The 19,481-nt window shown below is 39.8% G+C and overlaps 1 protein-coding gene across 1 annotated transcript in view; it reads left to right on the top strand.

Annotated features, from left to right (window-relative positions):
- Nucleotides 1-19,481, top strand: part of LOC308129321 (receptor-type tyrosine-protein phosphatase gamma-like) — a 109,730-nt gene that overhangs the window by 44,592 nt on the left and 45,657 nt on the right. The window contains exon 3 of the mRNA XM_080495236.1: nt 12,691-12,870. Within this exon, the coding sequence (XP_080351362.1) occupies nt 12,691-12,870 (180 nt within the window). The remainder of the gene's footprint in view (nt 1-12,690; nt 12,871-19,481) is intronic.

Below are 19,481 nucleotides of genomic sequence, written 5' to 3' on the forward strand. Positions count from 1 at the left end.
ATTTATTTATTTCAGTGTGTCTCACTTCACACTCGCTTCAGGCAGAGTTGTTGGGCTCATGAACAGGTTTAAAAAGTGCCTCTTCCTATAATGATTCCTAGTTGTGGTCTCATCTCTTTTTGGTTTGTGATTATTCACTTCTCCAGAGATAAGACTTCTAACCTACACCCCTCACTTCCGAACGTTTGCCTTCAGTCCTGCTAATTGGTCATTAGATTGCCGTGAATGCTTGAGAGAAGGAAGAAAAGAGTTTTCGTGACACCAGTTTGCTTTATCTCTTTTATTGAGATGGCTCCTCTGGCTGATCCTTTTCAGTTGAGTCAAGAGAGCTTGTTCCAATTTTTTGAAGAGCAGACTGTTTTGAAGAGAGCAAAGCTTTTGAGGAAAGTTAAATCCAAAGCACTCTGTGTCTAATGCAGTGGCAGAGAGCTCTTTTTGTGCTTCAGGCCTGCAACTGTACACAAAATGATTTTGGCCTGCAACCCTTATGGCCAACAGCAGCCCACGAGAGCATATTGTTCCGTCTGTCAGACACACAGGGATAACATTGAATGTTGTTTCAAGGAAAGACGGCAAAAAATGCAGATCTTTTCAACTGGTACACTTGATTAATATCTGCGTGAAGTACTGCTTCACATGCTGCACAAGGAAGCAGTCAGATGCCTAGAACTCTGACTCATAATTCAGACGCAAAGGACAAAATCGGTTCACAAAATGTCTTTCTTTATCAGTCATCGGCAAACGCCAAAGTAAGGGAGTTCCTGGTATGTATACAGAAAGAACTTGTATAACTCAGGTCAGTAAGTGACCTGCAATATCAGCAAAAGGAAGTGCAACTTCAAAATTACTCTCAAGCTCTTTTATTCTGATCGTTGAGATAGCAGAGGATTAATGATGATCCATTTGATCTGATGATTCACTGAATCTTGTCTGCTTTTTATGTTACTTTGGCTCCGAGATTACAGCGAGGGTGAGGGTAGTTATCTTATCTGAACCCCCTGCCAGCTATCTCCTCCAACAGCTATACCTTTAATCACCTGCCACAGCTGGTGTCTGCAGCAACTCTGAGGCAGCTGATACTGTTGCAGTTCGGTTGAAGGATAGAAGATTGTAACAATGGGTCAAGTATTCTATATTTATTTCTTTTAGATTGGGGGATGTTTAATATGCTTGTTTTGGAAAAAAAGGGAAGATTTTTGTAGGAATGATCATCTTAAAGTAGTCTGCATTTTGGTACTGATCTCCTTCCGGTTGAGTTTAAGCAATGAATTGTGTTGTTTTGTTAAATAGAGCACTGTACAAAATGCTCAAATTTATCTGCATTTTAAACTCATCTTCTTGTCATAAAACTGTCAATTGTAAAATGTATTTTCTTGGTGGAGGGGAAAAAAGAAACATATTATGCATATTAAATACATAAATGCATTACCACATACTGCACATCGACTTATATTTAGTTGAAGCATCTGGTACTGGCGTCGACCTTAATGATCACTTTGAGCACAGACTGGGCAAAAACTGAAAGTCTGCTCAGTAGTTCATCTGCAGTGTTTGTGTTGACAAGACATCAGCCTGATATGTGCAGACAGCTGGCTTGCTACCGTTAGCTACCCGGCAGGGACAGACTGAATAAAGGAGAATCCAGACACAGTTCACTCAGCTTCTGTAGTTTCGCGCTTTTTAGCCAGAAATAATATCTTGTCAACAGGCGAACAGAGTTCATGTCAGGATTCTTCTTTTTTTTTTTTTCTTTTTTCCCCCCCAACCCTTTAGTTCCAAAGTATGTGACCTCGGGTTTGACGACAATATAGTCAGACTCTTATTTGACATCATTAAAAACGCGTAGGTAAATATAAACTAATCTAATATGTAATCATAACATTCTCATGCATATTCTAGTCTTTTGATATTTCACTATCATACTGCCTACCTGAAGCTTTAACCAACAGTTCCAAATAATTAGGTATTTTAAACTCCAGTGTTTTCCTTACATGGCAGCAATTATTTTTAGAAATCTGAATGCAAAAATTGTAATCTATTTTCAGTAACGAGTGTCCTTGTTAACACGTGTCCACATAAATAATCAGCTTGCAGTCTGTAGTTGTCTGGTTTTTTTTTTGGTTTTTTTTACCCTTTTATAGCTTTTGTTAGCCCGTTGTGCTCCTTCCTGCACTGTTTGTGTGGGTGGATTTGCTTGCATCAACCAGAGCCCCTGGCCAATGGAAGTCCTAAGTGTGAGGAAATGATGAGCCCCCCTTGGCCAGCAGTACCCTTTCACTATATTTTATATAACAAAACTTTTCTCTTCCTTGCTTCAGAACCCTTTTTTATTTTTTTTGTCACCGTGTCCTCACCTACCCCGGTGATAAGAAACTTAAACTTGGCAGTGGTTATAAACAACTTTGATTCTATCAACAGCCAAAGAGGTTGAAAATGAAAATGTGTAGCTGAAAGTCTGGACCCATTCTTTATTTTGCCGTCACTGCAACTTATTTGAGGTCACGGTTCAGGTTGGCTCCACAGCACCTATTCCAAACGCTCTCATCGGTCAAGGGGCTGCATGACGCTGATATCAAGCCAGTTCTGCCCATCATCATCATCATCCGTATATATGGTTGAACTGTGTTTACAGAGGAGGGTTTCTGGAAATAACCCTATGCAGGTTTTTCCCACTACATAACTAATTCTGAGAAGAGTACTTGATCTAAGTTTTTACTAATTGCAACAATATTTTTTTCTCTACATTGTGTCAGGTTTATTTTTTTTTTTATGTTTTTCCATGAAGTTCTGTAAAATGCTGATTATGATGGAGTTTTTAACTTCATATGATTGATTACATTCATACACAATCATTGCTGCCAGTGCGTTTGGACAATATTGGACACAATTATGGGGATGGGGGGGGGGGGGGGGGGGGGTCACACCACCAACCTATCTAGTGGAAGACAAGCCACTGAGATGGCTCAGCTAGTTATGTGATTGACCTGTTGCCACCGGGAGAAATATGGGGTTCAGATCAATAATATGTGGATGGAGGTGTTTGGATTGAAATGGAAGAAGTGATAATAATTTGTACCACAATGTTTCATGCTTATTTAGAGAAGAAAAATATAAAAATCTCATTAATTCACTGATGTGTCCTTTGTCCTGTGTTATTTGTGAGACTGCCTACCTTTGTCCATTCATGTAAAGGTATTTCTTGTTTATTGGAACTTTGTAGAAATGATCTAGCATTGCAATTGTATTTTTTTTTTTTGTTACAGATGTATTGTATTCATAGGTGAATCACATTTAAGTCATTTACAGTGATAAACTGAACGTTGCCAAGCTCAATAACACCATGCATCAAATAAAGAGCCACATCCTTAAACAGGTGTTTCTAAACCCATATTGAATCTGTTTTATCACTACATTTTTCTTTTTTTGTTACAAGGTTTACGGGTCACATGCTGGGTCAAGTATTGCATTTAGACATGCCACTTCTGAGCAGTAATGGTGCTTTAATGCAGTTCACAGCCTGGGTGTGTGTGTGTGTCCATATTGGTGTGCACATTTCAAAGAAAACCATATTGACACTTCCTTGAATGGAGCTTATGGTAGGTTGTTGTGGCAAGGTTGAGAACCACCACAAACATTAAAAAAAAATTGAAAAATGTCTCCAGTGAAATTTGGATAAATGCAAAGTAACAACTCCAGTTATGTGTGGGCACCTTTTTTTTTTTTTTTTTTTAACCATAACAAAAACATCAAAACAGAATTAAACTGCTGGTAATTTTTTTTAGGTGAAAATCAGATTTGTTGGAGGAGACATTTATTTGGAGCTGCTGTAGAGAAATGCAGCTCTTTTACTTGTTGGGGGGTGGTGGGGGTGGGGGTTCCACTTCTCCTCCTCCTCCCAGCACAGCAAACACTGTCACTTCTATTAACTTTCTCAGGCTCTGTCATTCTTGTTGTTGTGCTCATGTCACCAGAGCAGTGTGAATAAAGACGTTATATATTTGGTGTATTCGCTTGTCTTCACCTCGTTCCTCATCGCAGGGCTGACAAGGTCAGATAAATGCACGTTTAATTTGGTGAAGTGTAAGTGAAGACTCAGTCATGCATCACCATCAATGTACACCCCCCACCACCACCACACACACACACACACACACACACACACACTGGGACCCCCACCCCAAGATGTCGTTTTTTTTTTTTTTTTTTTTTTTTCCCCTCTCATTGTCACACACTGTATTGATATGTCAAATGAGCCCTTTCTTTCCTCTCTCGCTGGGAGAAGTGGATACGCGGTCATCTTTGGGGAAGAAGAGGTTTTTAAAAGCTCGGATGCAGACTGTTCAATTATTTTCTCGTTTCATAATTCCTGGGCTGAAATTATTCACTATTCTGTACCGCACATTCCCTGACTCCTCTTTGAAGCCGACTGACGCCCACTGAGGGCATTAGAGTTTTTACCTTCACAGTTCACTGATAATTGAGTCGTCTTATGTAGATGGGCCAGTAAAGGAATCTGACAAGAAACTCCTTTGAAAGTACAGTTTCTGATGAACACAGAATCACACACGAGAGATGTGGATCTAATTGTTGCAAATGATGGTTCTCTTTCATAAATACCTTTTTCAAGTACCTGAAGGTTTCCTCCATATATCTCAGTAAGGCACCAGTGGACTTGCTGGAACATTTCCGGGAAGCTTTTTATTTATTTATTTCCCCCCAGCCGTTGAACTGTATGGTATCAGTGTGAAATAAAGAACACTCTCCTTAGTTGAACTGTTTTTTTGTTTTTTTTTTAAACACATTTTACTCTGGTGTAGCGTTATGTAGTTTTGGCAGGATGACCCCATTGAGACTCACGAAGAGTCAGGAACCAAAATTGGCTGCCCCAGTTTTGTCAGGATGAGTTTCCTCACTTTGATTGTTGTAACACTCAGTCGCACACAATTACAAATATATTCAGGCTTCTTTACATTCAGGAGCACATCGTCATTTTTTTTACCCCCTTTCCTCTGCTGCTTTTCGTTTCAAAAGACCTCATTCTGGATATCTCGAAATGACGACCAGATTCCCACACGGCAAAGAAAAGCGTTTCACTGCGCTCGCCTGTAAGCAGCAGTGAATCCCAGCAATGACTGTAAATTGTAGATGGTTCCTGCTTGCTTTATACTCTGTGCCGTGGGACTCCGTATCCTTATTGTTAAACACTGACAAATCAACATCGTTCAGTAAACTTGATCTCCTTCTCCTTTCGCTCAGTTGATTCCGCTGTGCTCTGAGCTTTCTCGCTCTCCTTCGCCACATTCAAGCCATTAGGTCAGTGAGCTGCCGGGAAGCATGTAAGGAGATCTGCATGACACGCAGACAGTGGGACGAGGGGATAAAGTGTGTCGGTTTGTTTTGCGCAAAGGAGCTCCAGCATTGCTTTTTGCTGCAGATAGGAATGTAATATGCCCATGTGGTGACAGACTAGTGCTTTGGACTTTCCATGCTGGGATTTATTTAAAGTATATAAGCCTTGGAAATTCCACACATATATAGTGAAGGCCCTATACTGTCTGCAAAATCTGTAACCTTTTGAAGTGATGTATGAATCTGAAGCCTCTCAATGATGAAGACACTTGTCATATTTTCGAAGCACAGTGCTGGAGTTGCATTTCTTTCATTTATGAGAGAAAGATGAGGAAATATATGATGGCGGTGGGTCTCCGTTAAGGCATCTTTGGTCCATTTAGTCTTTTCATCACTTTATTCCAGACAGAAACGTCCTCGTATTTACCTTGTATTTTACATAATTACTGTATACCTGCAGAAATAATGATATTCATGTTGGTCTTGCTCATAGTAGTCTTGGCACTAATTGGGGCATTTTTAAATCATTAAACTATGGTGGTGGTATTGTGTGTGTGCCAAGGACAACTGCATACCGGCTGAACAAGTGGTGCATCATTCTTTCTAATGTAAATTATTCAGTGGTGCATATGTTGAAGAGGTTTTAGAGTTACTCAGTTTCTTGCGATATAGGTCTGTCTGTAGCCAACACTGAAAAAACCTGAAAAACGCTGAAGATGTGCCTTCAAATTCTACAATTCTTCACAATTTCTATTCCTGATCAAGTGACAGGATAATCATGTAATGCAAACTATGCCATGTAAACTGTAAACAATTAATTTGATTATAATGCAAATAACTCGTCATTTTCTATTAAAGTTAGAATTGATGCACGTTATTACATTAGAACATTTTGTCAATTTGCCTTAATAGTTTTGTTCACATCCTTTTCACATGTGATAGACTTGTCTGACAGAGATATTTCTGTTGGTTTGAACTTTTCCCAGAAAAAACACAGTTTGACAGTGTGTTTTGACCCAACTCATCACTGTTTACATGGGAGATAAAAACTGCATTTAGCCGCAGTCTGACTGGTCCAGGTTCAATCAAGGAATTGGTCTTATTCCACTTTCTCTGGATTGTTGATTTTTCTCTGAGTAACATTTTAATCAGGATGGAGTGAACACACTGACCTATTTTTGTTCATGTTGCCGTATTGGTCGCCTGTTTGAACATTGTAGCGGCCTTGGGCTCGTCATTTGTCTAACCTCGACATTTAATACTCCCCAGTGCTGTGGCGTGTGCATCGCCTGTGTTATCAGCTTATTGAAACCGGCAGCAGAGATGTTGCTCAAAATGTTATCCGATGCTGCTGCACTCTCTGAAGGTATCGTGCAACATGCATGCGGCTTTGATCTTTGTTACCACTCCTCCATCTATACAGCCGGCGTGACCCCTCTCTGCACTGACCCTATGCCTGCTGTCTGCTGCCCGTGATTAGTTGTCGGAGCTCCTCATACATATGGACTCTTCGCGGTAGATTTTTGCGAGTCCTACTGTGCCAATTCTGGGAGGTTTGCCAGCCGGCGTACGGCGTGCACGCATTCACTGGAAGGGACAAAACGGAAATGACAAGGCAATCGCCATTCTGTCAGCATTACCATGGTAGCACAGGCACGGCTGTTTATCCCAAGGTTAATGGGATGACGCCTGGAACTGAAAGTGCCAGATTGAGAGAAACATGTGCCTGTTTTACTTAAAAGAAGTAGATAGCGGAGAGCGGTGTCGCGTCACACAGAGGTGAGTGTGGAGCAGGTTGGATTAACAGAATGAATAAAAAAAAAACGGCACCACAGCCTTACCCATCCTTCTTTTAACATGGATTATGAATAACCTAATGAAAATACAACAGAATTTCTGTGAAATCCAGAGACATGTATGAGTTTTTTTTTTTTTTTTTTCTTCATGAAACTGTCTTCTCCTTGATGAAAATGCATCGGAGTGTAAAAACACAGTTTCTGGTAAAAATTCACAAGATGGGGCTGAATATGATCCAAGACGCTAAATCTTCCCAGCACAGGTGAAATACTTTGTCAGCTATGAATATTGTACAGAAAAAAATATGCCTATGAATATTTTAGTGTCTAATCTGAAGGAATCTATATAGCGTGAACTAAATCTGTCTCATTATGCTTTGCACAGGTGTCTTTCACTTGTTTTTTGTTAACGTGTTGATTGTGCATAAGGTGTACAATAGTTATTAGCACAAATACATAATGAAAAGACACAAATGAGCCAGTTATCATTCATCTTCCACAATCGGGAGCTTCCTACTCTAAACAGCTGACCAAATGAATCAATTTATACTATTTGTTTAGATACTTCCTTCCTCTCGTTTGTTTTCCACAGGCATAAAAATACACATCTGACTCCTATTGTAAGCAAGTTAAATCTGTTCCAAAGCAATCACATTATTACAGGGCTTAGCAATTACAGCACAAATGACAACTAACAATATATTTCAACTGTACCAACTCAAGAATCCAAGTGAAGTAATCATCTATTATCTTTGGGTTAAACGTCTCAGGAATGTTTTCTTTTTTTTTTTCTTTCTTTTTATTGTGACCCTTCACAATAAAATTGGATTTGGAACACAAAACATGTAGGGAGATGAGCCCTTCTTACAGCTATTGAACCTATGCACCTTTTACCATAGACAATAATGACTTAACCCTTCTTGTAGTAGCAAGATGCTTTAAATCCCCAATTTTTGGGAACTCTTTTTATTGTTTGCAGAGGTTGCAAATTGTATTTTGACATTTTAATTAGGCTTGATTACTGTCAATGGGATTTGTCCCAAATTAATTAGTTTTCATGAACGAACACCTTTACCTTCCATTTGTGCCTTTTGATTGTGCTTAAAAAAATGTATTAAAAATATTTGATGAGCTGTAGCTGTTTTTCTTTTGGTTTGGGTCTCCAACATGTAACGTATAGCAGCCTTATTTGGAATCATGAATTATGTATCTGAGCGAGACTGTAAAGACATAAACAAATGAGTCATGCTATCCAGTAACTGAGGCGCTTTCTCCAAGCCATGTGCTCAGTTTAAGTATGTCATGTTTCATATAAATCAACCCTCGCCATTGTTGGAACATGTATTTTTAGATTTCTTCACCTCAGCCTTCCATGGACCCAGGGCTACAGTGGGAAAGGCTTAAGTACCAGGATTATAGTCATTCTGATGGATTGGAATGAGACAGATTAATTGACTGCTATGCAACCCTCACTTATCTGATTTTAGCGCTTCTCCACCCTTTCTGTTCTTGAAAGGCAAAATTATCTCTGTGACAGTAAATGGGATGTAATGTGTTTTTAAATGGAAAATTAGCAAAAGATGGCATTTTTTCACATGTTGCTACACTTTGAATAAAAGTGACTAAGACACATCCTATCTGGTCTATCACACTCCGGTTAATATTGTCTATCAGACATATTTGCTAGTTTTGATTTATAGAAGTATCAGCTCCAAGCTCAGGTATTCTGAATGAGGCCAACCCTATATACTGCACGCCTCAGATATATTTGAAGTGGTTCTTATAGTTCCCCAAGATTCACTAAAGGGGAGAAGGAAAAAGCAAGAAAATGAGCTTTGTAATTGCCCACTAGAGAACCAGAATAGTTTTCAGTGTTTTTTTTTCTTCTTTCTCTTTGGTAACCCACATAGCACACTTTGTTGGTGAGAGAAATGGTAAAATGTTCAAATGAGCTGGAGGCATTGTGCTTCAAACTGCCCTGCCAAAGAGAGTATACATTCTCTGCAAACACAAATGGGATAGAAGTAAGTTAGCAGCTGAACTGCCTCGAACGTGAACTACTTTTCCAGTAGCGTTCCCCACAATGGAGATGACATGTAGGTAACCCAACAGAGTTTCAATCAAGCCTCCAGTGTTTGCTATCAAAGTATTTAGAGGCAAAAACTAGAAATTATTTGTTCTGTGTGGATATGCATGTAAAGTGACATGCTTTTGTTTGTCTCAGAAGTGCCACGAGCTTGACTGAGATGGGCTATGGATGCAGACATTTTGGGCACAAAATATATGTTTTTAAATAAATACATTTGCTACAAAGATAACATGGCGTTATAACATGACTTAATAACACACTATCACCTAAGTCATGCCAGGGAGGATGGGACACTCACGAAAGGCATCATAGTCCTAATTTGTCAGGGATTTTCCAAACTTTTAAGGGGGATTTTATTATTTTCCTGTGTCGAGCCATGAGCTGTTGGTCCTGTAATGAATGGGAACCTGTCAATGGTTCCCCCTGCCCTTCACCCTGTGTTGGTGATCGACTTGGACACGTGTGGCCAAACAGGGGTTTAGAGAATAGACATTGTTAGACTTGCAGATTGCACTCAAGTAGATTTGACTACGTTTATCCTCCATTTCAAGAGTACAGAGCGACCGATGTGTTTATGAAGCTTGTGAAAACACAAAATGTGTCCCTCAGAGCAGCGTTATTCAATCAATAACTGTTCTGGCAGCACTTTCACGCTGTAGAGGTCTCTCCTGACTCCGACCTGCATGTATTACAATCGTAAACATTTGCAATAAATACAGTTCCATTGTTATTAATGAGCTCAGTGCTCTTACTCTTGCCCCTAATTTAAAATTATCAGGACGGTTGTATTTTCCCTGAACAATTTGTGACCCCAGACACTTGCATCGATGCATGTGGAAAGCAGCTTGTGCAGAAAGGCTTCATTTGATTGGTCAAATATGTTGACATGCAGGGCATGGATGCACAGTGCTTCGAAACATGATTTATTGCTATTAATTCAGTCTTTGGCCATACATATGTATATTGCACACTGTGAAGTCAAGAGGGTCAGTCAAGAGGGGAAACGTCTAAAACATGCAGGACAGTAGCCCTTCTTGACCTCAATTGAAGGCTACTGGTGGTGGAATGTCTGGATTGAGCGCCAGATATTTAGCTTTTAAACGAAAAAGGACATAACAAAAAAGCAAAGCAGCATGGCAGTGATGCTGTTGGCCCCCGTTTTGGTTTGAGTTGTAGTTTTGGTCATGAAGGCTGTATCTCAGGGGTAGCTAGTGTGCTGCCTATGGGCACTTGGGAGCCTGCAGGGATTTTGTGTGTATCGCTCAGGGCATGTTCTAAAAATACTACCCAGCACAAACATGTCTTGATATGGTGAGTTATTGGCTTTTTGAAATGTGTCCGCAACCTGTTTTCCAATGGAATTTTTTACAAAGCTGCACATAAATAATTCGAATCATTATAAAATCAAATGTATTTATGAAAGTTATTTTTGTCTGTTTCTTCATTTAACATCTGTTTCCTCCTGTGGTGAATTTCTGTTGAGGTCTTTTCACATTAGCCACTGTAGTGAGAGGTTAGATGAGCAGACTTGTGACTGGTTGAAAGCACAATGCAGACTGGTCATTGTGGCTCTGAATATCATATGTTAAGGATCCTAATGGGGGTGGGGGTGGGAGGTGTCACCTGGTAAAATGTTGAAGTTGACCGGATTTGGAAGCCTTTTTGTAGATTGAAGGACATCCTGTGTAAAAACCTACAAAGTCCACACTGCAAGCAAAAACAATTTACTGTGGCAACCCTCTAATAGAGAGCAGACAAAAACACGCTTCTCGTTATCATTAGGATGAATCGCACACTGCAATTATTCACAAAGTTTGCAACTAATAGCTGTTTGTATCACTACATTCTCTTGAAGTAGAGCTCCATCTCTAAAAGGTCGACAACCCCAGCTGTAGTGGCTTCTATTAAACTTGCTTGTTGTTTGTATTTTCCATTCTTTCGCTCGCTGAAACCTAGAGGGCTTTTAATATCTTGGTAGCAAGGCTGTTCCATTTGAATCTATTTCATTGTTGGTATCAAAAATGTTTAACTCATCAAGCTTTCTCTCTTTTGAGTCAAGTTTTGTGCATTTCAAATGATTTCTCTTTGAATACAACAGTTATTACTTTCTTGTTAATGGTCTTGAAATGGATAGAAACGAGCAAGCTACTGGGTGTATTCATATTTTTTCTATCTAAAACTTTCAATAAAAGTCTTATGCTTTAACACTTTATAAATGGTAAACATTTACTTAATTTTTTATAAATCTACCTTCTGGATCTTATGATTGACGAGTGGCTTTCACTTGTGTTATACTATTAGTGTTTGACTCATAATAGGTTCTATGTGAGTGCATTAAATATTGGGGTTGTACTGCTAAAGACGTATCAGTACGTCTCCAGTCATGACTGACGGGTTTAATCCTGCTTGCTAATGCAGCTCAGATCCATTTAGCCTTCGCATGTGATTCAGACCTCTTAAGCCTGAAATCTTACAGGTGGTTTTAGCAGACATCGCATCTTAATTTTCAAAGTTTCTGACTTTTCCAAAGGTTCTACAATGTATAGTGCCGGCGTCAGATATATTGTAAATATTGAGAAAACACTTTCTGTGTTTATGCTTGACATATTTTAATGGTTGTTTTCTGGATGAAGTGGTTATATATTGAATATTCAGGAAAAACAATGCTGAATTGCTGTGTCTTTTGTGAGTGACTTGAGTAGTGTCTATGGCTGCAAGGTGTTATAGCAAGACATTAAGCTACCCTTGATCCAGGGTGTTTTCGCAAAGGGAACTTCTCATATCTTTTTCATGAGCCAGTAGCAAAGTTGCCCTATATCTGTAGGGAATAGGATCATGAATATTGTGTTAACCCAGAAAAGTTAAAATCCATGCATGCTTCCTTGTTCCCCTGATCCTTTGGCTTTTGTTGTTGCATTGGCCAATTGTACCCGGGAAGAGATCAAGGGGACCCCTGTCGGTTGTGGATTATTCCTTTGTAGGAGCGCCACTGTAGGGGATAGGGGATTAAAAGAGCAGACAGTGGATGAAGATTCTTGGGGAAGTGGGTGTGCAGCACCCATTGCAAATACATTTCTATGTGGAGTATTTTCTCTTGAAAAGTCTGTTTGTTGTATTTTTTGTTTTTGAAACATAGTAGGAGGTAATGCATGTTAATCTCTGTTTTGGCCCTTTTTTGAGTCGCTGTAACTGTGAGGGAATACGCCTCATGTTGATATTTGTATCCTGCATGGACAATTAAGAGTGGAACTGCTCGTACTGTGATGATGAATTTATTTTGTGAGCATGTTTTCCCAGCTGTGAGGGGATTTAGAGGGCATTGCACTTGTTTGCCACAACTATTAAAACCTCAGCAGTGAAATTGTCGGTACATCCCCGTGAATGTTCGAGCTGCCGTGTTTGGATAAAGACAATATCTCTGTGTTGGCCTTCATCTTTTGTCTTCTGTTTCTACAGGAAGCCATGGACCTCGGGGCTGGGCAGCCTTATTCCTAGAATGTGCTGCGAACAACCAATCACCTGTGGATATTGCAGACGAACAAGCTCTGGTTTCAGAAGAGTACCAGGAGCTGGTGTTTGACAAGTTCAACATGGAGTCCTCCAACCAGACAACCATGAAAAACACTGGAAAGACAGGTTTGCAATGCAGGATTTCTTTTGTTGATACTAAATAGCCCAATTATAACACAACAATGATGACAAAACTTCAAAGTTAAACTCATTGGCCTGCTAACAACTTTCAGTCGATATTATTTTCAAGTCTTGCCACAATGAAAAGTGGCATTCATTATAACAACATGATGATACAATGCAGCTTGAGATAACTGCAGCTTTAATACATTTTCCCTCTAGTTATATCAGACATTTGCAGGCACCGCTGCAATTATCCAGTACGGGAAAGAATCATCAGGAATTGTGCCAGTATTGGATTTGCAGGATTTATGTATCACTGTGATGAAGCTCTCTACTTTTTTTCAGATATTTGATTTACTCAATTAACCAGAAAGCAAACATCCCACGTGGTCAAGCAAATCTATAAACCGTTAGTTCCCTCCTTGTATAAACAGTTGGTTCCCTCGTCCACAATAATTATTTCATTGACATGGGAAAGTAATATACATTTGGTGCGTACACATATGTGAATCTTCACATTAAATGCAAATACAACTAATATTACAGCAATGTCCTAATCAGATTGGTAGTATTGGATTGGGGATGATTTCATTGTGTTCTGATTGATCGGCCATCATCTCAGCTGATATCATTTTATGTCATTTGGGATAAAAACAACCCTGTAACAATCCCAACCTTAGCCGCATTTCCAACACAGCAGCTAAAATGTCATCAAAGTGGAAATCATTTTTGTATGTCCTTCCATCTCGACAACATGTTTTGGACACCACTGAACCGAGCTGTACAGCAAATTACCGGTAATTGAAACACCAGGAATGGCCACTATTAGTTTCACTAAACACGTCTGAAACCTCCAATATTTCCCTCACGTATCGACTGAGCCTTGCCGCACACTTTTCAGTTGAATCGGACAGCGTTTCAGGGATTTCCTACAGCAAAAGATGTCAATGAGGCCACCTTGGAGATGATAAACAATTGAGCAATAAGCAGGGAATGAGGTTGTCATTTTGTTTACAATAGAAAAAAAAATACTGGTCAAATACCAAGAAGATGTCAGCATCAGGTTGGGGAAAAAATATGGGGAATCAACCAATCAGGACAACAAATGGATTGGGATATAGTCCTGCTACATCCTACAGCTACTATTACCGCAACGACTACTAATACACAACTAATATTACTATTGTGACCACTACTACTGTTACTACTTTGAGTATCATGACTGCAGGTTGTTGTTGTAATAATAACGGTTGTAGTTTTATGTTGTTACTACAGCTATTGGCACAGCTACTACTCCTACTGCAATGACTATTACTGCTACCCCTGCTACTATAATATTAATTATGATACAGTAGTGAATGAATTAGATAATCATCAATGAAGAGTTGTAGGAGTACTAAATAAAATACCAAGGTTATTAAAAAGAATAATAGAAAAAAATGAATAGAAAAATGATAAATATGGGAAGAAGAAAAAAAACTTGCTCATGGGGCTAATAAAGGCACTGTGCAATTAAAAACAGAAATTGTAAGCATTCCTATTTAATTGATTTTGGGTAATTTGAATTGCACATGTAGCACCTTCATGAAGTCGTAGTTTTCAGTCTATCACGTGTATTTCAGATTTTTTGGGGGGGGGATTCTTATCAGGGATTTTCCTTTGTTGTTGTGGTCTATGTAGCCCTTCCCTTCTCCCAGCTGCCTTTATGTGTGCAGCTTTGTTTACAGAAGCTCACTCCATTAGCTGCTAATTCAAACCATTGGCATCAACTTTTTTTTTCATGTGGACTGTTGGTGTGAAAACCATGACCTTAACTGATCTCTTTGCTTTTGGCACTGTTTCTCTCTGGGAGTAGTGTCATCTTTTGCGTTTGATCATAATGAGAGTTGTTAGCCTCCATGACAACCAAGGCCGCTGCCACAGCTGAGCAACGCTGCGGGCTGCTTATTTACAAAGATGGAACTAACACGACCGGCTGTAATTTTGTGCACATAGAGTACAGAGGGAATTTTGAATTGCAGAGCGTTGTAGAAATCAGGGGAAATGGAACTACATTACCACAAAATATTACAACACAATGGCCACTTAGAAGAGGTTGATTTAATATTCAGCAAACTCAACTCGCCACATTGTGATTTTTATTTTATATGAGTTTGTCCTAAACAGGGAGTCCTTTTAAGTTTATTGTTGCTTTTGTAGATTTTAGCTTGAAAATATCCAATAGTTGAAATATACTGGGGGGGAAAAAAACGTATTAGAAAGTATAAACAAATGAGAAATCCATGAAGCAACCTTATACACATATTTTGAAAAGTATGATGAGTTTGTTCTCGTGGCTGCAACATCTTTACAACACTGAGGACAGGGTGAGAATCAGTGCATGAACTTTAATTGACCTTGTCACAGCATTATCAGCCTTTTTCTTCTTCTCGGGAGTAGGCAGCATTTTATAACAAAACGTATCCTTCATGATCTTAGAAAAGTGTTTTCAAAGAACTTTTGGATGCAAACGATTTCTGGCCTTCGGTTCCTGTGTTTTGTTTTGCTCTTCAGTCGTTGATATTTTGTCTTTCTTTCCTGTGTCTTGTTTTTCATTCGTATCCAAGTTTTCTATCGAACAACAAAGAGCATCCAAGACCATTGGCTGTCACCGTGTTACATTCAAAGCTGTGGCTGTTATGTTCCTCTGCCTATTACGTGACCTTCAAGAACAATTATGGCTTTAAACACTAAATATCCTTTATTTTCCATCAGCTTAGTTGGAATTCTTATAGTGTTGTACTTAGCAGCCTAGATTACTTATTCCTCTAATATATACAATTCAGCATATATATTTCTGAAGTTTAAAGTTGCTAATCCCATTGGTAATTCTGGGCATTTAAAAATGTTTTGTCCTCAGCCTGAAATTGTTGTGTGATTTGCCTTACCTTGTCATTTCCACTGTTTGGTGGCAAGTTGCAAACCTGCAACAGATTTTTAAAGCTTTGCCACAGGAGATAGTTACTATGAAAATTACTATGAAAGACTGACAGCAGTTAAGTTGCAGACCTGACAGTCAAACAATAAGCTTTCACTCTGCCAAAAGCACAATTAAAGAATAGGCGAATCAGCACGTTAGTGTCGACTGATCTGAGGCCATATTTACACGACAACGTTTCATGTGACAACACCTAATCCGTAAAAAAAAAGGGGAGTGTGTTTACACTGCAGCAACGGACACAGAGACAACGATGTAGTTAGTATGCCGGGCCACGCGAGGAAGGTGTTGCTTGATTTTGTAATGGAACACACAGAGGTGTGCAGTGAAGAAAATGGAGAGCATCCAACGTCCGTATGGACTGATGATGCATCTGATGCTATCGGGGGTGAGTCTCAACTATAAAACTACTGATATGGACGATAAAGCTTGAATACCGACCGTGACTAATACCACTCCGGGTCGCCATGTTTGTTTACAAGGGATGGAAGAGGAAGGGAGGGGGAGAGATGCGCAGGCGCAGTAACGGGCTTTGTAGCCTCTGGCAGTCTCTGCAGGAGCGAATAGCGGCCGTGAAAAAAACATTCCACCTTGGGAGCCGGATTAAAAACTTTGCGGATACAGTGCATCCACACACTGGTGCCATGTAAACGTACCCCCAAAAAAGTGAAGAAAGTTTTGCGGATACACTTGTAATCATTGTCGTGTAAACGGGGCCTGAGTGAGTCCTTCCACATTTTCACATGTAGTGTTTAGATATCAACAACGTGAACTTTAACCAATTTCTGTCAATGTTTTTATGTCAGAGGTCGCTAAAGTCAGATTGTTCACATCCTCCACAGAGGGCCTTTAATGTCCCTCACCCTATTTAAAAGTCAATGTTGTAATTAAGAACAGTGAGAATAGATCTTAAAGTTCATTGCGATTGATTTCATGACGTCCCCCTGTGCCTTGACCCGCTTTGCGATCCGGCTGATTGGCTACCATTCAAGCGGCATTCCTCAACAAAACATTTCTCAGCGAAATTTCAAACAACCCTCCACCAAATTCATTGGGAATCGGACGGCCCCAGAGACATTTGCACTGATCAAGGATTTACTTTCACCCTCACTCCCCTTCTTTCACAGGCTGTGATTTCAAGGTCTTTTTGGCTTAGCTTCTAATTCCTCCTCTGCTGTTGGAGGGTTCAGACACACCCAGGGCAGCATTTCTAATGAAACTCCCAAGGCCAGCCAGCATCCCCGTTTTGTGGCTTTTCTTGTGTTGCATGCAGGATTACACTGTTTCAACAACAGCAGTAACAGGGATTTATTGCCATCTCTGTAAATGTTTTGCAATGCACAATTATTACTGGGTTATTTACCCCTCACAGGCTGATTTTCACTTTGACCTGATGTTTTCGATCTTGATATCTCCTGCATTGTGTCTCCTCCTTCCTGCTTTGGGCCTTCATTCTTAAGTAGCCCAGCACAGGAACATTAATACTGTTGGCGGATTCTTTCTTGCCTGCTGACAGTGGCTCAGCTCATCCCTCATCCAGGGAGGTTCTCCTTTCTTCAGATCTTCTCTCATCTTCCCTTTTCTCCAAATGTTGCACTCCGTTTTGTCTCTCCTGTCCATCAGCTTGCATTCTGTTTGACTTTCTTTGTTTTTATTTATTCTCTTTGGACAACTTGTTCATCTTGTTATCTGTTTACTGACAATCTGTGCTTGTTTACTCACACACTCCTCCTCCTTCGTTTGCTTTGTGATATGATTACAAGTGGGCCGTCCCTATTCGCAAGCTGGCTAAATCCTCTGGTAACGGGAGGGATCAGCCGACAGAGCCACGAGGCCTAATCTGGCTAATGATGTCAAATGTAGATGTGGTAAAGGGTTGAGGATGCATTAGCATATAACCATGGCAGAGGGATATTTATCAGCCTTGTCGTGGTGTTTCAAATGTCACGGCAGATGAACACAGCTTAAACTTACCCTGAAAGAAGACTGCTGAGTGCATCAACAAGCAGACAGGCCTTTTTAGGTGAATCCAAATTGCTGCTGGCTCAAGAAGACCTAATAAGAGCAGTGATGTCTTTGACTTGAGGGGGAGGATTACACGATGCACTATAGGATGTGATGTTTGGCTGTAGCTCAGCTGTAGGCAGAGTGGGAGCCCCATTTCCCATTTTTCAAATGTAGAAATGCCCTTCAACACACGGTCTTCATCATTATTGATGATAGTGTTTTGGCTGCTCCCGCTGCATGGTTCACAGCAAGTCATTGCAACTTGCACCGTAGATTTTTTATATTTGTTTTACACTGTATGAGTTTCCTTCTGCAGTCGTCACTAACCTCCCCAAGGTCGAGATTTAAGCCAATGTGCCACAAGGAGTGGCATGGCATTTCTCACTATGGACTGTAAAAATACCCCAAATCTCACGTGTCTCTATTGTTTGCACCTTTTCTTTTTTTCATTCAATGATGCAGGATTATGGCTTTTGATAAAAGTCAGCCCTCTTTAAACACAAATCGTTTATCACTGCATTCAGTCATTTGAATGTGGGATTTTTAAGTTGACGGACTGCATAGTTTAGGTTATGGATATAACATTGCTCACACAGAGAAGCTGTTTTCATACTGCTTAATTTTTCTGGATTTCTGAAAGCTGTTATGCAGTTCAGAGATAATTGGAGAAAGAAATCTGCATTAAATGTGTCTGGGAACGCAACTACAGCCCGATTAAAATCCTAACAGAAGCAGCAGGCTCCCAGGGAAAGCTGCCATTCCACTAAACCAGCAAAATCATTATAAAATTCTCAAAATTCAAATTTAGTGTGAATGTGAGATAAAAACAGAGAGCATCAATATTCAGAGGCGAGCCTCTTGGAAGTAAAACCGTCTTAATTTCCAGGAGAAATTCATAATGGTGGACACATTAGGGCAAGCTCCATGAAATTTCACAGCCTAAGGGTCTGAAAAGTTTCCTTGCATTAGCACACATACTTTTTTTGTAATCAGTGAAAATGTATGTAAAAAATACACAAAAACTCTTCAAATGTGTATTTACACATAATGTATTGTAATCATGGTTTTGAGATTATATTTCAATGTTTGCATAGGTGTCAGTGAATACTGTAAGCTCCTTTACAACATGTACATGGAGAGTAATGGTGGCCTCACGCTCCACCCCAGAAAAATGTTCAACTCTGACAGATGCAGAAATTGGTCACAATCTTGCATGCCATTAAGCCTTGTATTCTGCAGAAGCAGCAACAGCAGCAACAACCACTTTACAGGCTTGTGGAATGCCAGCATGTGGAAGACGATCACAAAGTGGATGGATGTTATTATCTCCTGGAAAAGATTGAAGAAAGACTGCTTTGACAGAACCAGTTCACTATGTAGCTTTTCAAAATCCAACCAATTGACTGTCGGAGACACTGGAAACTTGTTTTTGCTCTTTACGAAAGCCACATCATTGGTATTAATAAGACAGACAGACTTTGCTTTTTCCAGATTTTAATCCTACGATACAGTAGCCCGTCTTAGAACCCATTTTTGCTTCTGACCTTTCTCCCTTTTTGTTGTTGTTGCTCTTGTTGGCCAGCTTTCAGATTTCCTCTCTTTTAGCAGCACTAAACTTGCCTCCATGCTG

The sequence above is a fragment of the Blennius ocellaris genome (assembly GCF_963422515.1).
Source record: "Blennius ocellaris genome assembly, chromosome: 4".
Taxonomy (NCBI): Eukaryota; Metazoa; Chordata; class Actinopteri; order Blenniiformes; family Blenniidae; genus Blennius; species Blennius ocellaris.